The sequence below is a fragment of the Dermochelys coriacea genome, chromosome 26 (assembly GCF_009764565.3).
Source record: "Dermochelys coriacea isolate rDerCor1 chromosome 26, rDerCor1.pri.v4, whole genome shotgun sequence".
Taxonomy (NCBI): Eukaryota; Metazoa; Chordata; order Testudines; family Dermochelyidae; genus Dermochelys; species Dermochelys coriacea.
Genome location: NC_050093.1, coordinates 14,896,481 through 14,914,696, shown reverse-complemented (window position 1 = coordinate 14,914,696; position 18,216 = coordinate 14,896,481). Strand labels below are relative to the sequence as shown.

General features: G+C 49.3%; 1 protein-coding gene across 1 annotated transcript in view; it reads right to left on the bottom strand.

The window, feature by feature from the left end:
• Positions 1-18,216, bottom strand: part of FER1L5 (fer-1 like family member 5) — a 77,863-nt gene that overhangs the window by 44,662 nt on the left and 14,985 nt on the right. The window contains 10 exon segments of the mRNA XM_043503168.1: positions 4,412-4,525; positions 5,296-5,408; positions 5,486-5,568; positions 6,157-6,200; positions 7,089-7,157; positions 10,741-10,844; positions 11,316-11,436; positions 12,391-12,506; positions 13,182-13,212; positions 16,886-16,936. Coding sequence (XP_043359103.1) covers positions 4,412-4,525; positions 5,296-5,408; positions 5,486-5,568; positions 6,157-6,200; positions 7,089-7,157; positions 10,741-10,844; positions 11,316-11,436; positions 12,391-12,506; positions 13,182-13,212; positions 16,886-16,936 — 846 coding nt within the window.

Here is an 18,216-nt window from a genome sequence, read left to right as displayed (position 1 = left end):
TTGTAAGGTATCAGGGGAAAGGTTATGATCTGTTGAAAGTCATTTCTCTGTCCGTAGATGTGTATCATTAACGCATATGAAGTTGTGAGAATTGTGTTGTATGGTGGTCACTCAAACATGCTGTAAATTGGGGAATCAGCGAGAAATTAGCTCTCCAGAGGCAATATCAAGGAAAGAATCAATGCCCGGGCGGGGTGTCAAACAACCCATCAACAGCCATTGTCCAGCAAGGGAGCGACAATGCAATGACTCACCTGCATGAGACCACACCAGGGGAATTGCTCAACCTTGCATAGTTGCCAACTTTCACGTGGTAAATAAGCACCCCGACTTTCACAATAAGCCAAAAATCAAGCGAATCCCATTTCAAAACAAGGCCAAAACAAGCCAATCCATAGGAACCCCAACACTCTACGTCATTAGATTCCCCCGGCCTGCAGTCTGGGACTGTGGTGGGCCTGCTGTGTACCCCCGACTCTCTCCTCACCTTGCCCCTGTTTGCTGGGAGCTAATAAAACAAAAGAAGCAACAAGCTACAACAAGCAAAAAGCCAAAAACTAGCCAACAAGCAACTCACAAGCCAATTAAGTCAAAAACTAGCCCCATTTCTGCATTTTTTTTGCAGGTTTGGCATGTCTGCAACTTTGCTGGGTGACTCAGCAATGCCCCCAGACATGGCTGGACTTGTGTTCTCCAAGCACATGGACAAGGTTATAAAACAGACACAGTGGACACATACTGGGCCTTCTCCTGGCCCCACCTATGCTGCAAGCAACCAAGACACTGAGAAGAAGACAAGACTCCAACAGAGGAGACTGGTCCAGGTTTAAGGAACAAACCTGTATATTGAGGACTGCGATATCCAATGGGGTGAGAAAAACTGCTTCATCTACTTGCTGCCCAGTCTAATAGGGTTGAGAGTTTAGACTGCATGCTTATATTTTACTTCTTTTGGTAACTAACTCTGACTTTTTGCCTATCACTTAAAATCTACCTTTTATAGTCAATACATTTGTTCAATTGTTTATCTTTACCAGTGAGTTTGTATGAAGCGTGGGGCAAATCTGCTCAGGTTTGACAAAGGCTGGCGTCTGTCCACTTTCCATTGATGAAATGGTGACGGTATATTCCTGGGGTACAGTGCTGGGAGCTGGGGGGATTTGGTTGGTGCCTTTCTCTGTGTGATTCATGAGTGGCTCTGGGAGCATTCATGCAATTTAGCTGGGTGTGGGGCTCCACATGTGGTTGTGCTGAGTGATCACAGCGCCTGGAGGGGTTTGCTGCTGGTCACTAGCCAGGCATTGTGAGAGAGAATCCAGGCTGGAGAGAGTTCAGGGGGCACAGCGGTCCCACGGTCCCAGGCTGCACCCAGGGGTATCCTGTCACAGTGGCGCAGCGAGCAGCGTGAAATACACAGCTTGTTGTACTGAGCAAGATTTGCACTTCATACACTGGTATAAAGGTTTAAGTGTGGTCGCTATGACAGTCAGGAGGAGGCTACCGGTTTGTTATTTTCTGTTTGCTTATTTTAGGAAAGGGAAGTAGGGACAGAAAAGCAGGAAAATGAGTGAAAGCAGTGAAGTGATTGCGAAGGTGGAGCTTTTTAGGCTGCAGGTTGCAGAAAAAGAAAGAGAACACCAAAGAATATTGCTTCTAAAGAAACTGGCCTTGGAGAAGAAGGAAAGAGAGAGAGAGAGAGAGAGAGAAAACACTTGCTAGAGAAGCAGAACCAGAAACCACTGGCCCCAACCATTCCCATCACTCCAAAAATCCACAATTGGGACCACCGATGGCTGCATACAATAAGACCAGCTCCTGCCCTGCAGCTGGAGGCAACACCACATCAGGAAGAGATGGGGGTGTGATGCCTGCCAGGGAGAGAACTGTCCAGGTTTTGGCTACCAGCCCTAGGCTGTAGCTGAACCAGAGACAAAACCGGCTCTAGGGAGAAGAGGGAAATGGGTCCCACAGAGCGCAGAGAAGGGTCAGGGAATCTCAGAAACCACTGAGGTGGGTGAGGATTCCTGTGGCTCTGTAACACGGGGAAGCAGGGTGCTTCCAAGTATGGGAGGGGCTGAGACAAGCTCTTTTCCAGCAGAAGGCAACATGCCCTCAGGGGCAGGGGCAGGAGAGGAGTTGTCAGTGATTAAGGAAACTGTCCCAGTTGTTAGCTGGCAGAGTTCTGCAGCTGAACAAAAGATAGAACCCTTCCTAGGGAGCACAGAGAAATGTGTCTTGGGAGGGGGCCCAGAGGAGGAAACGGGGGAAGGAATAGTGGGGGTACAGGAATGTCTCCTCACTAGTCACTTGGGGTAGGATGCCCAGGACAGTAGGAGGATGGCTGGGTCAGGTTTTGAGAAGGATTTGTGTAACTGACCTCCTGGAGGGGAGCAGTCACACAGCTGACTTCTCAGGGACAGAGAAAGGGGTGGCAGAGGGCATCCCTATCCAGGTTCCAGTTTTTCAGGATGCTATTCCTGATAACTGTTTGGAAAGTAACTGGTTTCAGAGTAGCAGCCGTGTTAGTCTGTATTCGCAAAAAGAAAAGGAGTACCGGTGGCACCTTAGAGACTAACATTATTATGCTCTAATAAATTTGTTAGTCTCTAAGGTGCCACCGGTACTCCTTTTCTTTTTGGAAAGTAACTGTGTCTCTTTACATCAACGGTTTCAGAGTAGCAGCCGTGTTAGTCTGTATTCGCAAAAAGAAAAGGAGTACTTGTGGCACCTTAGAGACTAACAAATTTATTAGAGCATAAGCTTTCGTGAGCTACAGCTCACTTCATCGGATGCATTTGGTGGAAAAAAAAAACCAAAAAAAAAAAAAAAGTTTTTTTTCCACCAAATGCATCCGATGAAGTGAGCTGTAGCTCACGAAAGCTTATGCTCTAATAAATTTGTTAGTCTCTAAGGTGCCACAAGTACTCCTTTTCTCTTTACATCAAGATGCAGCTCCAATGCCTGTGACGGCAGAGGAGTTGAGACCAGGAAATTGCCAGGTGGTCGTTTGTGAGAATGCAAATGACCCAACGAGCGAGGTGTGTGTGTGTGTTTTCCCCCAGGCTGGTGAGACACATGGAGCAGTTATGGAAAAGGTGCTGGGAAAAGGTGCATCTGATCAAAGGATAAACACACTTATCCCACAGAGCAGGATCACAGCCCTCTCGGAGGCAGGGAAGGACTCAGTGCTGGGAGGGGGAAACACCAGGTAACCCCCAAAAGGGAACTGGATTTTTTGCATCTGTACAGTTCAGGGGTTGGGAGACCGCTCCCCAACCAATGGGCCAGCCAATGTGCAGGATCCCCCTGAACACCTATCTTGCCTGACCCTGAGGCACCAAAATTCCAGAAACATGATTAAATTAAGAACCCAGGCAGAGGGGAACACTGGAGGGAAAGAAAAGCCAGTGACTGATGACACGGGAAAGAGTCAAATGACACCCTGGGGTTCCTGTTCTCTAAGTCACATACCCACCAGGAACACACATGGCCTCTGATCCCGGTGGGGAAAGAACCAGACTCATGGGATCACCAGTGATGTGACCTTTGGAGGGAGGCTTTGCCGAACCTCAGACTGCAGCCCTTCTGTACTTTCCTAGGCACACGGGGATTGCCAGACGGGATCAGGCCCCATCTGGCCCCATGTCCCACAGGGGCCACCACCACCTGCTTCAGCAGAAGGTGCAAAAACCTCACAATAGCAGATGTGGGATAATCTGCCCCCATGATGGTCTCATTCTCACCCTGGAAAGTTAGTAGCTACACCCTAAAGCTTGGGAGGTTTTATCTCCCTTCCAAAAAGGGATAGCATTAACTATTACAGTGCTTTATTTTGTCATTCGCTGTCTACATTTCCTCTGAATGAGGAGGCCAAATGTTCTGTCTCAGATGTCCCTGGTAGCAGAGGCTACAGAGCTTCTGAGAGGTGCGTTGGTGGGGAGGGACCAGGGATGGTTGTGGCGTGATCAGCCTAACTGGGTGAGATGTGTTCCAACCTCTTTCCGATATTCTCCCAGCACCAAGAGGACAGATTCCGGGGCCCTGCCTTTCTCATGGATACAAGACATGTTTTGTTGTCAAGTTCAATTCTGCTCTGAGACATGACAGTAAGAACTGCACGGTGAGTTTATTGTGGCTCGTATCTCAAATGGGCTCAGGGAACAAGTGAACATGTATTTCTGTCTAACTGCTGTGGGCTCCTGGAAGAGCCATTGGGAAGCTCCCAGGGCAATCACTGCTCATACAGGGCTGGCTGGGATGCTCACACAGCATTACAATTCATAGATGATGTGCAGCTTCCCTTCTGTTTCCTGAGAAGCTTTGTCCCCCTGCTCCACTTCCCAGCCCTGTTGGCTGTTAGGCCATGGCTGGCTGGGGTGTCAGGGTCACACACTCATTCACAGCTAGTTACCTCCACCCTGGCAACAGCCTCTGCAGGGATCTCCTCTATTTCCTTTTCGGGGGTCCTATCCATGCTGGTGTTTAATTCCACTAGAATCCGACCTCGATAGGTCACCCCTTCCTCCTGGAAGACAAATGGGTCCTCAGAAGAGAGGCAGGAAGGGGATAGAAGAGCGAGGGAATGGGTAAGAGGGGTAAGAGAAGAGAGGGAGGAGCACTGGGAAACCTTTCTCACTCTTTTTCCAGGCCTGACATCAAGTGCAAGCAGCACAAACAACTTTCTGAGCCCCCCGCTGAGATGTTTACGGGGGCTCCATGCAGGCCAGGCTCTGCAGCTCATGGGACAACTCAGGGCAGCAAGAGGCAACTTATGGGCCATACAGGAGGAGAAAGGTCTCTGCCAGATTTCTTCCCTTTGCAGATTGCCCCCCTCCAGGTCTGCTCCAGCTCCTCCAGACCCCTTCTCCACTCCTCCTAACTTCCTCTTCAACAACAGCCAGAGGTACCTCAAGCTGACAATGCAGGCTGGGAGCACTAGTAGGCTGGACGTGGCCTGTTGCCCCAGGAGTGACCATGCCTCCGTGCGTTGTGCTCAGAGGGGAACGCAGAGGACAGACACTGTGTGTTTGGGGAGATGGGCTGTCACCTACTGGTCACCCTCTCTCATTCCCCCGGTACAATTCACCGGTTTTTGGAGCAACTTGGGGAACTTTAGGGTACTCCTGTCAGTGAGGGGCCAGGGCCAACCCAGTGCTGTGGTGGGAATGCAGGATGCCATGCTACGACCCACTGGCATGGACTCATGGCAGCCCAGGGCTTGGGAGTCATGAGGACCCTGCCCCCAGGCCATGGTCTTCCTGCAATCCCGGTCATGAACGGAAGGGAGACACTTACGCTCTCAGAGTTGAGTTTCTCATTCGAGTCTTGGAGGCTGGTGAATTCCCTGGGGCTCCCGTGGAGGGTCAGGAAGCTGGGTCCAAAGCATGGCAGGAACCCGGAGAAATCCCCTGGAACCAAGAGAGGAACCTGAGAGGAGAGGGCCCAGAATGAAGCCAACTCTCGATGTGCAGTCAGAGTCCCTTACCTTCTATCTCAGCCCCCGTGGAGGACACCTGGGACAGGCTGATGTACGTGGTCCCAAGGATGTCCGTTTTTCCTGCTCGGTCCCTGGAAGTGCAGAACAGACAGCAAAGGGCCTTCTGTGTCATTGGAGCAGGCTGGGGGTGCTGCTGAGCAAAAGGCCCACCAAGCTCTGCGTGCCTATACCAAACCCTGGGGTCTACGAACATTGTCTTCTGCCTACCCAGTCCTTGTCGTCAAGGGGCTCCACAGCCTGGGACCAGGGCATTTAAAACTTGGCCAAGGCTCTGGGATGAGACTGTCGTCAACACCAGCACTGCTGTGGCCCAAGGGAACTGTCTGCTGTAAGGATCGTCAGGGCAGGAGACAGAGCTTCCTTTGGGGCCAGTCGCAGAATGAACTTCCTCAGAACTAAGGGCCATCAGGACCTCCCCCTTCCCGCTGCAAGGACCAGGCACACTTCCCTGACCTGCTTTCTCTAACATAACATGTCTGTGTATTTATGAACCCCACGTGGGTCCCTTCCCTTCCACCCACCACAGTGTCCCTGCTGGCTCTTCCCTCACCAGACTGGCCAGCCTCACCCCGTCCTGCTCTCCTCAGCTACTCCCCTTCCTCTGGGGGTAATGCCAGGATCGCCTGCTCCAGGCGGGGATTATCCAAAGTGCTGCTTACCCGTTCAGAACAGTTAGCTTGATCTTATCATACATGGACGGTAACTGCAATGGGAAGAAGAAAAGGAGTACTTGTGGTACCTTAGAGACTAACAAATTTATTTGAGCATAAGCTTTCGTGAGCTACAACTCACTTCAGCTTATGCTCAAATAAATTTGTTAGTCTCTAAGGTGCCACAAGTACTCCTTTTCTTTTTGCGAATACAGACTAACACGGCTGCTACTCTGAAACCTGCAATGGGAAGGTGGCAGGTTAGAAGGGCATACGTCCCTGGGGCCAGGCCCAGTGTGCCATTTGACACAGCAAGGCTCTTCCTTCCCACAGTTTATATGGCAGGGCTGCCCTGCTTTTGTTGGCATACTAGGAAGGATGTTGCCGTGTGGACTGGTGCCAAAGCCATTGGATGCCCTATCTGGCTCTTCAGCTGCGGGAGCTGGGGATGGTCAGTGGACGGAGAAGCTGAAGCACTGTCTAGGGGGAGCAGAGGGAGGAACCCGTTATGGGGAATTCCCCCTCTTGAAGGGCTAGTAGCTCCACAGAGCAGGTGCCTTCCTTCCTTCCCCTCCCTGCAGACAGGGCTTCCACCCTCTCCCACTGCTGCTCCACTACAGCAATCCCTAGTTCCCAGTGTCAGGAACGTGTGCAGGGGAGAAACCCAGCCCCCACAAGAGGGAAAGGACATGACCTTCCACAAGCTCTGTGTGTCACGTCTCCTGCCCCCGTCAATACTCCTTGGATTCTGGGCTGCAAATGCTGGCCCCCTCCCAGGGAGAGACACTATTTGGGTGTCTATGGCAAGAACTCCCTTGTTCCTCTTTCAGGAAATGAGAATTTGGGTAACCCAGGGGGAAAGAAGGGATGTGGGGGAGACGTTCAATGCAGATTGTCAGGGCTCTGACAACATCCCCTTCCTACCGAGTCATCCATCTCACCTGGGCAGGAAAGAACAGCACCTGGTTCCACTCTGGGTTCGTGTTTCTTGGCATCACTCTGGTGCAGTGCTGAGAACATTAAAGGACACTATTAGCAACCAGAGATCAACACCTCTCTTTCCAGCTACACTCTCTGCAGGTCAATCCCTTCCTTCACCCATCTCAGTTCCCTGGGTCATATTTCCCCCCAGCAAACAAGAGTTTGCTCTCCAGGCAGCACTGCAGAGCCTTAGCAGCAATGGGGTTTGGTTCTGTCTCATGCATCGTAAGCACCATCACCAGTTGCACTCCCATCATGGGATCATCAGGACTGGCATTGACTTGGGGAGACTTAGAGAGGTCACAGGAATGGGACATCCTTATGTGAGGGGCCCTGCCTGGCATTTCTTAGTGTCAGAATCCCATCGTCACTTTGCTGCCCACAAGATCATTGGGAGAAGGGCAAGGAAAAGCAACCCAGCTCTCTCCATCTCAGCACATCAGACGGTCCTAATGGCAGGACGTATCTGCCGACACAGCAGAGGCAGCTCCTCCGTGACTGTTAACGCACAAAGTCAGGGTGTCACAGGGCCTGTCGATCAATCCTGACATGCAGGGACTGTTGTGATAATTGGACCGACACATTTACCCTTACTGTGAGTTTAACTGTAAAGGTGAGTGTACATTCATAAGATCTTACAATGAACTATAACAAGCATTGATGGGAATAGATACAAGAATAGTGGACAGAAAAACTATTAATCTAAACTAAGAAGGCCACATTGATATAATCCAAGGAAAGGAAATTCTACTTGTTAAAAACAGATGATGTGAAGCCAGACGTTAATGAACCAGAATTGGTGTTTCAGAGTAGCAGCCGTGTTAATCTGTATCCGCAAAAAGAAAAAGGAGTACTTGTGGCACCTTAGAGCGTGTTGGATATTAGGCCTAATTAGTGGACAAAATAATGAGGGAATGGGCAATTGCACCCAGCACTCCCTTTCTGAAAACCAAAAGGACAGAGGTTACTGGAGCAAGCTTCACCATCTTGGCTATGACCCCCGCCCTGGGACTATGGGCCTTCATCTTCCTCCTAGGCGCCAACTCCGTGGGTGCTCCAGCCTGGAGCACCCATGGAGAAAAATTAGCAGGTGCTTAGCACCCACTGGCAGCCAAGCTTCCCTCCCTCCCTGCAAGTCCCTCCCGCCCGCCAGAGGCCCCCGCCGATCAGCTCCTCCCCCTCCCTCCCAGTGCCTCCTGCATGCCGTGGAACAGCTGTTCAGTGGCATGCAGGAGGCGCTGGGAGGGAGGGGGAGGAGGAGGGATGGGGCATGCTTGCGGGAGGGGACGGAAAGAGGCAGGGTGGGGGTAGAGCGGGGGCGGGAAGAGGAGGGGTGGGGCGTTGAGGGAAGGGGTGGAGTGGGGGGCGGGTACTGGGGCAGAACGGGGGAGGCTTGGGAGAAGGGTGGAATGGGAGCAGGGCCTGGGGCTGAGTGGGGTCTAAGTACCCCCGGGGAAAATTAGAAGCTAGTGCCTGTGATCATCCTGATCCTGAGAAGTGTGCTGATCAGACCAATCCAGAAAGAGGGACCCAGATGACATCGCCACCCCTGCCGGCTTCAGGAGAATCTCAAACACCACCTGGGATGTAAGATTGTCTCTCTCTCTCCACTTTGTGTCCTTTTCCTTTCCTACCTTAGTTCTTCTCTTTTCTCTCTCTCTCCTTTTGCTTTCTGCTTAACAAGAGACTGGCTTAGCCAGCCAAGCCTGGATATTTTTAGCACTGCTGTAAATCTGTGACCAGAAAGAGGCAGCTAAAAGCAACGGCTTAACCATCCCAAAGCTGGTCCGAGTTTGCCAGGCCTCAGAGTGCCTGTGTCTGTGTTTCTCCGGCAGGGAGGCTGCAAGTGAGAGTCAACACCAGAGACAGAAGCTGCATTTTCTACTTTTCCTGTTCTTTTCTCTCCCCTTTTGTGTGTGTTTTTCTTGGTGTGTCTTCTTAAGAAACAGGATCAGACTTTAACAACCACAGCAGCAAGGACAGCTCCAACCCTTCTCAACTAGCTTCTTCTCTTTTCCCCCAAAAGCACAGTTATTACCGTCTGAGAGACTGTCAAACAATGGTGCTTTTCCTTCAGAAACTGACTTGAACAACAAGAGTGACATCTCCAGCCTAGCTCAACTAACTTTGGGCTTGTCTTCAAGCATAGAACTATAGATGCACCCTATAGATGCGGTTTAGTGAAGACGCTGCTATGCGGATGGAAGAGCTTCTCCCGAGGGCTCAGTTAATCTCCTCCCCGAGAGGCAGAGCACTGTCTACACAAGGGGCAAGGTCGGTGTAACTATGTTGCTCAGGGGTGTGGATTTTTCACACCCGTGTGACATTGTTATACTGATACAGGTCTGTAGTATAGCCCAGGCCTTCGCTTTTACTCAAAGAGACAATTTCAGACTTTAACCAACTGCAACAACCACAACTCCAGCTCATCTCAACTACTTTCTTCTCTTTTACCTTTCCCACTACAAAACCCCCAAAACAGTTATTACTGTCTTTAAAACCATCTAAGAGACTGTTTGCAGTGATGTTATAACTGTGTTGGTCACAGGATATTAGAGAAACAAGGTGGGTGAGGTCATATCTTTCCTTGGCCCAACTTCCGTTGGTGAAAGAGACAAGCTTTTGAGCTACAAGGAGCTCCTCTTCAGTACAGAAGAGCTCTGTAGCTTGAAAGCTTGTCTCTTTCACCAATATAAGTTGGGCCAATAAAAGATATCAACTCCCCCACCTTGATTCTTTAAGAGACTCTCAGACAAGATGGATTTTCCTTCTAAAAACTTTCTCCAGTTAAAGGGAAAGGGAACGAAAGTTGTTAAAATTAAAGCGTTACTTAATACTTTATATTTCAGATGCTTTACTTGTGTTTCCTTCTCTTCTGTATCTTCAATAAAAAGTTAAAAGAATTTGTAATAGTGTGTTTGCCCCGCTGCCTCTGTGTACCAAAACTTGGACCTTGTTTAACATGCTTAATGTTGGATAGTGACTGGCTCATATTAACACCTTTGGCCCATGTATTCCATCCAAATTAATACAACAGGGCCCAGTTTGACTCTCAGCCCTCAGGGATGGAAGTTGCTCGGCTGCAAACAAATCTTGCTTGGACTCAAATAGAGCAAGTTCGCTATGGAAACTGCCGCAGGATAATAACTACCAGCCCGGCCGTGGTACCAGGAGTGAAGTGGGGGTGACTCGAGCACTCATGTGTTACTATACGAATGGGATAGGGATTCAATCTGTGGTGTTGTGTAGAAATTCCTACTGCTAATTTTACTTTACAGGTGTATTTACACATCTGCTAGATGGCATGACGGCATCTGTAACGAACGGGCCCGCATGTGTCTGCCGCCTATCAGGCGCAATCAGTACTGCTCAGCCGTGTGTAATAGGCTGTTTACTGTACCCCCAACAGCTCATGGGGATTCTGCTTTAGCTCAAGGGGGGAAGCTGAATTCTATCGCCTCCGTTGCCATGGCACTTCTAGGGGCCACACATTTGTTACTACACTGATGTGTTAGTGTTTAGAGTACAAGACTGGCGCTTGGTGAGGAGATTGAAATTGCCTGATGCTCTCCCAAGAGGTCACTTTTCTGACCAGAGCTGCATGTTACCTACCGTTTTCCCTGCAAAACTAACTTCCACAGAAGGGTCAACGCAGATCCTTTTGTCGACATGCATCTGGAACATGGACCTAAAGTAATGCAGAAAGGAGTCCTCCACTGGAGAGGGAAGAGAGACGCATTCGTGTCAGATAGCTTTCGGCTGGCACAGTTTGCTGACCGTCTGCGCTTGAGTGGGAGACCCAAAACCTCCTCTTGGCTGAGGGATGGGATTCGAGGGAAACGAGGGTCTAAAAGGGCAGAGGAAGCTGGTGACATTGGAAAGCAGGCAGGCAAAATGGTGGGCAGCCCTCCCTACAATAGTGGGCAAAGATCCTAATGTATTTGCCTCCAGCCCCTCTAGGAGCTGTCACTGCAGAGGGGTGAGCCACAGGGACTGTCAGACCCTTGTGCTTCCTGTGTTGTGGTAGCAGCCATAAGTGTGCTAGGTGCTGCACAAACATCACAAGGCCCAGACCCTGCCCAAGGAGCTGAAACGACCGAGGAATAGGCTCTGGAGTCCTGGCTCCCATCCACCAGCTCTGACTCCCAGGCCATGGAGAGGTATCCTCTGCGCTATATGGCACATACTTTGGGGCATATCCTCAGCTCTGTATATGCGGAGCTGAAAGGTGACCATGCATACAGGCATCGCTGCAGGCTTGAGAAGGCTGGACTCGACGTCCTCGCTCTCCACGGGCATGTCCAGCTCCTGAGAGGAGAGAAGAGTGCTGAGAATGTAGACAGGCCCAGAACACAACCGCAAGACAGCCCCACCAGCAGAGCAATGGAAGAAGCAGAGGAAGGGATGTGGTGTGTCTGAGACCAGGTGTTTCACTGCTCCAGAGAGAGCCAAAGGCATGTGGTGAGCAGGTTACTTTGCAGCCTGTGTGGTGTTAGGGTCAGATCCTGATGCCTCTGGAGCAATGAGGGCTCTGCCAGGGGCTCCAATGGGAGGAAGACTGAGCCCTTGTGCTGCAGCCGGGAACCATCTTAGGGCACTTGTGTATGACTGGTGGCCTGCAGGGGCCAGAGAGCACGGCCTGGGGTGGGCAGAGCACAAAGCCAGGTATGGAAGGGTGAGAGTGCAGACGCAAACAGTGAGTTGCGCCAGGACCTGATCTGCAGAGACGCTGAGCACCCACAGCTGCCTCGACGTGCCGTGGGAGCTCAGCGCTTCCGACAACGCAGGGCTCTTCTGCTGAATCACCCTCGACTCATGTCCAAACCCGGCACTGAGATTCAGGCTAATCATTGCTGAGCCTTGCTGGTCAGTGGTTCAGTGAGTTTCAACAAGGGCCCGAAGCATGAGCAGCTAGTGACCCGGCCATTGAGGGAGGCTAGCCCCCGGCCCCTCCTCTTGTGCCCAAGGCCCTGCCCCTCCCCATCTGACCCCCTTCTGCTCCCCCTCCCCCGCAGGAGCCCAGAGCACCCCCACCGCAGCCCCCAACCCCAGTGCTGCGCCGCCAGGGGGTGAAGCCCCAGCCCTGGTGCTCCGGGTGGCACGGACCCAGCACCAGCTGCCGTGACTCCCTGTGGGAGGCAGACCAGCCAGTCCCAGCCAGCCTGGGCCAGCCAAGGCAGAGTGCTCTGGGATCCACAGGAGGGGGTAGGAACTCAGCGGGATCACTGCCAGTATCATATCCCTTTCACAGGTTGTGTTTACCGGTGCCTGGTCCCCGGCTCCTAGCACACAAAGGCTGACTTTCAAGTAGCCTCTCAAGCCAGCATTCAGATGAGTAGGGTGGTAAAGGCTGAGCCATTTCCAGCTGAGAGCATGGCCTGGGAGAGAAGGACAGCAGCGTCTGCTATTTGTGCAACTCATCGTATTCTTCCCACCCCACACTCAGCTTCTTTCCTGTCACAGCTTCCAGGGCCACAAGGGACCACTGTGATCCAGAGAAGCTTGCTAGGAGCCAGCAGTGTGCCCTTGTTGCCAACAAGGCCAATGGCACATTGGGCTGCGTTAGTAGGAGCGTTGCCAGCCGATCGAGGGATGTGATTATTCCCCTCTATTCAGCACTGATGAGGCCACATATGGAGTATTGTGTCCACTTTTGGGCCCCCCCTACAGGAAGGATGTGGACAAATTGGAGAGTCCAGTGGAGGGCAACGAAAATGATCAGGGGGCTGGAGCACATGAATAATGAGGAGAGGCTGAGGGAACTGGGCTTGTTTAGTCTGCAGAAGAGAAGAGTGATGGGGAGATTTGATAGCAGCCATCAGCTACCTGAAGGGGTGTGTGATCTTTCAATCCATATTCTTTATGAAAATATGCTTATGCTATGAACATTTCATAACTGAGATGTACTTTATGCAAGATGGATCTTGTAAGATATAATTGGAAAGGTTATAATTTACTGAATGTGATTATCCTATTTGTATGCCTGTATCATTTCTGTATCTGAAGTTATTAACAGTGATTATGTATCTGTATTTCAAACAGTCTTCACCTACCGGGAGAGTCGTACACACGGCCAACCTCAAGCTGTGGGGAGGGAAATGGAGCATGTTAGGGGATAACAATAACAACACCACCTGGCATTCCTCTAACACTCTCCCTCTCAGGATCTCCATACAGGTGGGGAAAGTGAGGCACAGAGCAGCAAAACGATGTGTCCAAACTTAACAGCAGAGCCTGGAATAGAACCTGGACCACTTGACTCCTTGTTCTGTACTTAAAAGCATGGCACAAGGCCATGCTGACATTAAGGGCTGGTCTATGCTTATCATGCTGCTGTGTTTCACTGGTAGCTGTGCTGCTGTAGCACTTCATGAAGATGCTACTACGCTGACGGGAGAACGTCTCCCTTTCACAGAGGCGCTCCACATCCCCAAGAGGCGGTAGCTATGGCAACAGGAGAAGCCCTCCCACCGACATAGTGCTGTCTACACCGGAGGTTAGGTTAGTATAACTGCGTCGCGCAGGGGTGTGTTACACCCACATAGATTGGTCGTGTAGATCCAGGCTATGGCTACACTCCAGAGCTCACAGTGGCATGGCTGTACCAATGCAGCTGCACGCTGCTGCACTGCTAGTGCAGATGCTCTAAGCCCAGAGGAGAGAGCTCTCCCGTTGACTTAATGACTCCAGCCCCACGTGCGGCAGTAGCTATGTCCCCACCGGCGCTGAGGTCGGTGTAACTTATGTCACTCACAGGGTGACTCATTCACACCGCTGAGTGACATCACTTATACCGACGTGAGTGCTAGCGTGTACGTAGCTCAAGCCTAAGAGACACGAAATCAAAGGCAAAGTGGAGCTAAGCTAGCTGCTGTTGTTCTGGTCCTGCTCATTCCTATTGTGACGTGACGCTTCATAGTCTGTATAGAAATATGCTTATGATGTGAATATGGCATAACTGAGATCTACTTTATGCAAGATGGCTCCTGTGAGATCTCATTGGAAAGGTTCTGATTTACTGAATGTGATTATCCTATTTGTATGCCTGTATCATCTCTCAGAGTAGCAGCCGTGTTAGTCTGTAGTCGCAAAAAGAAAAGGAGTACTTGTGGCACCTTAGAGACTAACAAATTTATTTGAGCATAAGCTTTCATGAGCTACAGCTCACTTCATCGGATGCATCACGAAAGCTTATGCTCAAATAAATTTGTTAGTCTCTAAGGTGCCATAAGTACTCCTTTTCTTTTTGTATCATCTCTGTATCTGAAGTTAGGAATGCTGACTATGTAACAATTACAACTGTGTGTGTACTTGGGGAAACGCCCACCAGACAGCAGGCGATCTTCCTGAATGAGCCATTTAAGAAGGACAATACAACTCTGAAGACACTAATCTCCCACCTCCCTGAGGAGCTTCCTGGGATGTTACATTGACACTACATGGTCCGGTGGTAATGTCACCTGATGAAAAATACCCCCTTAGACACTGCTGGTACTTTTCCACTGGAAGCAAAGGCTTCCCGCCTTATGTCAATTCTATTCAAGGCTGGGAGGCAAGGCCAATGGGGTTCTCCTCCATTGCCTACCAAGAAGAAAGACTGCTGAACGTACCTGAAGAGACAAAGGAACTAAGCTGAGGGAAAGGCAAGGGCTGAGTCCAGACTGAGACAGATGAGTCTAGTCTGTAAAGAGAAATAACTGGACCTCTGAGCTACAGAAATTCTGCATCCTGCCCAAGTCAACATTTAGGGTGAGAAATTACATGTTTAACCTCTTTCCTTAGTGAATCAAGCTTAGTTTGCATGTTTTGTTTTATTTTCTTAGTAATCTGCTTTGTTCTGTTTGCTATCCCTTATAATCACTTACAATCTACCTTTTATAGTTAATAAACTTGTTTTGTTTATTATTAAACCCAGTTTGTGCAATTTCTAACTGGGCGGAGGCAAGAAGTTGTGAATATCTTTCTCCACGTTGAGAGAGGGGGCGAATTTACATTGTATAGATTTCTCTACAATACAAGACAATATTATCTGGGGTTTACTTCTTCACAGGAGGTGTGCATATGAGTGCTGGCTGAAACCGGTCAAACAGATCTGACTGAAGTCTGTGTTTGCAGCTGGATGTGGTCTTCCCTGGGTGTGTGCTGGAAAGGGGTTTGAGAGCCTGGCACAGCAACCCAGTGCAAGGGAAACCCAAGCTGGCAGGGCTGAGTGGGATCCCAGCACATCAGGTGGCATACTGTATTTGGGGAGAGGTCTAAGCCATCACACCTGTCATGCGTGGTACTGGGAAATGGGGTGGGGGAGTTGGGCTGGCTCCAAAACAAGATTTAATGAAAAATCTTGATGTTTCAACATTTGCTTCCATTCCAATGCAGAACAAAACTAAGACCTTTTGAATTGGGGAGAGGGATTGACCAGTCCGTCCCAGAATGGCGAATAGCTGGCTGTCTGAGGCATTCCCTTCATTCAGGCTAGGGACTTGAACCTTAGGGCAGGTCTACACTATGGGGCAAAGTCAACCTAAGTTACACAACTCCAGATATGTGAATAACATAGCTGGAGTTGACATACCTTAGGTTGACTTATTGTGGTGTCTACACCGCGCTGGGTCGACGGGAGAAACTCTCCCGTTGACTTACCTTATGCTTCTCATTCCGGTGGTGTACCAGAGTTGATGGGAGCGTGATTGGCAGTCAATTTAGTAGGTTTTCATTAGACCCGCTAAATCGACCCCTGGTGGATCAATCACCACGTGTCGATCCCCCGGTAACTGGAGACAAGCCCTTAGACTCCTACATCCCAGGTGTGCTCTAGACAAGTAGCTATTCTGGCAGGCTCTTGCTCTGGTTTTGATCAGAAATCCCATCCTAGACCTGAGAAACCTTACTGGCAAAATTTTAGTCAAAATAGATGCGTTTCTGTGAAAATGTCCAGTTTCAGAAAACCAAGATTTTGTTAAAAAGTGCCTGACCAGCTTCAGTCAGCAGTTGATGAAGTCATGGTTCAGGGACAGCTGTTCACACACAATTCCTGGCTGCCTAGAAAAGTGGTGACTGACTAGTAGAGAGACAGGGACAAAAACCTAGGAACATATGTTATAGTGGACAAAACATACAATTTCATCCGCACATTACCACAATGTGCCAGAGGCAGGAGCAAGGTAAGGGGGAGAGTGTTCATAGGTAAAATTTTAATGAATGACTGGAGTAAGGATAAGTTATTGACACACTTGAGAACTGTAACTAATTGTGGAGATCGCTACTTGGAGACAACAGATGATTCCTAAAGAGCCCCTTGGGAGCAGGGCTGGCCAGAAAACAAGAATCCCATTTCACACATTTTCACAGTTTTGGCCTTTGTTTTGTTTTGCACTGGGACAAGCGGAGCCTTTGAAACCTTTCACCAAAACCAGAGCATGAGTGCGCACCACTAGAACAGCCCACTAGTTAGGGCACTCAACTGTGATGGAGGAGAAAGTCCCTGCTCTGCCTGATTCAGAGGAAGGACATGAAGGTGGGTCTCCCATACCCTAAGTAAGTGCCCTAACCACCTGGCTATTGGCTATTCTGAGATGGGCTGATCTCTCTCTCTCTTGCTCTCTCCTTTCCAGGAAATTCTCAACCAGCTCTACTCGGGAGTGAGCATTGCCTGTACGCTGGTTGCCACACCCATGCATGCAACATCACCAGGAAAATATCTGCTAGCGTGGTCCAGTTAGCTGGCTCTGCCAAGATTATTACATCAGCTGTCACTCACCTTGAACACTCCAATGATGGAATCCGCTCGCACTGCCCTTGAGTTCAGCACCTAGCAAACAAATCCAAGACTTCAGTTCACCATTCTTGTGCTAGGAGGTAAAGCCCCCTTCTTCACCCCCACCCACCTGAGGGACAGCATGATGGATCTATTACCCACAATTCCCAACTCTGAGGCACTGACATGAAGGGTCTGTAGGCCTGATTCTTCAATGCCTTGCATCCTGTCTCATCACTTATACCTGTGTAAAATTCTACAAAATCAGAATTCTCCACGCAGCTTGCATTGGAGAAATGACTGCATAAGGTGCAAAGCAGAGAAAAACTGGACTTCAAGTCTTGAAAGCTCTAAATGGCAACTAGGCTCTGTGAATATAAAGTTCATAGATTCATAAATCTAAAGGCCAGAAGGAACCATTGTGATCATCTGGTCCTGCATAACACAGGCCACCAGACTTCCCTGCATTAATTCCTTCTTTGAGTCCAATAGCTGTGGCTGAACTAGAGCAGATGTTTTAGAAAAACATCCAATCTCGATTTAAAAATTGTTAGTGATTGAGAATCCATCATGACCTTTGATAAGTTGTTCCAATGGTTAATTATACTCAGGGGTAAAAATTTGCTCCTGTATTTGCCTGACTTCAACTTTCATCTATTGGATTTTGTTATACCTTTGGCTACTACACTGAAGAGCTCTCTATTCTTGAATTTAATTTCCTCATGCAGGAATTTATAGACTGTGATCAAGCTACTGGATATGTCACCCTTAACCTACCCTTTCGATAAGCTAAATAGATTGAGGTCCTTGAGTAGGGTGACCAGATGTCCCGTTTTTATAGGGACAGTCCCGTTTTTTGGGACTTTTTCTTATATAAGTGCCTATTACCCCCCACTCCCTGTCTCTTTTTTTCACAGTTGCTATCTGGTCACTCTATCCTTGAGTCTGTCACTATAAGGCATGTTTTCTACTCCTTAAACATTCTCATGGCTCTTCTCTGAACCTTCTCCAATTTATCAACATCTATTTTAAAATGCAGGCACAAAACTGGACACAGTATTCTAGTATTGGTCTCACTAGTGCCATACTGGAAAGAGAGATTTTGATCTGCTCTATTTTCCTAAGCACAGCACTGAAAATATTGCTTTGACACCATTAACTGAAAATAAGGGAAGAACTAAAAATTTTTTGAGTGACCAGGGAGATTGAAGTGTTCTCCTACTAGTTTTTGAATGTTATAATTCCTGATGTCAGATTTGTCCTGACATCCTGGAATTATAACATTCAGATTAGAACACTTCAATCTCCCTGGTCACTCAATATCAGACTTAAAA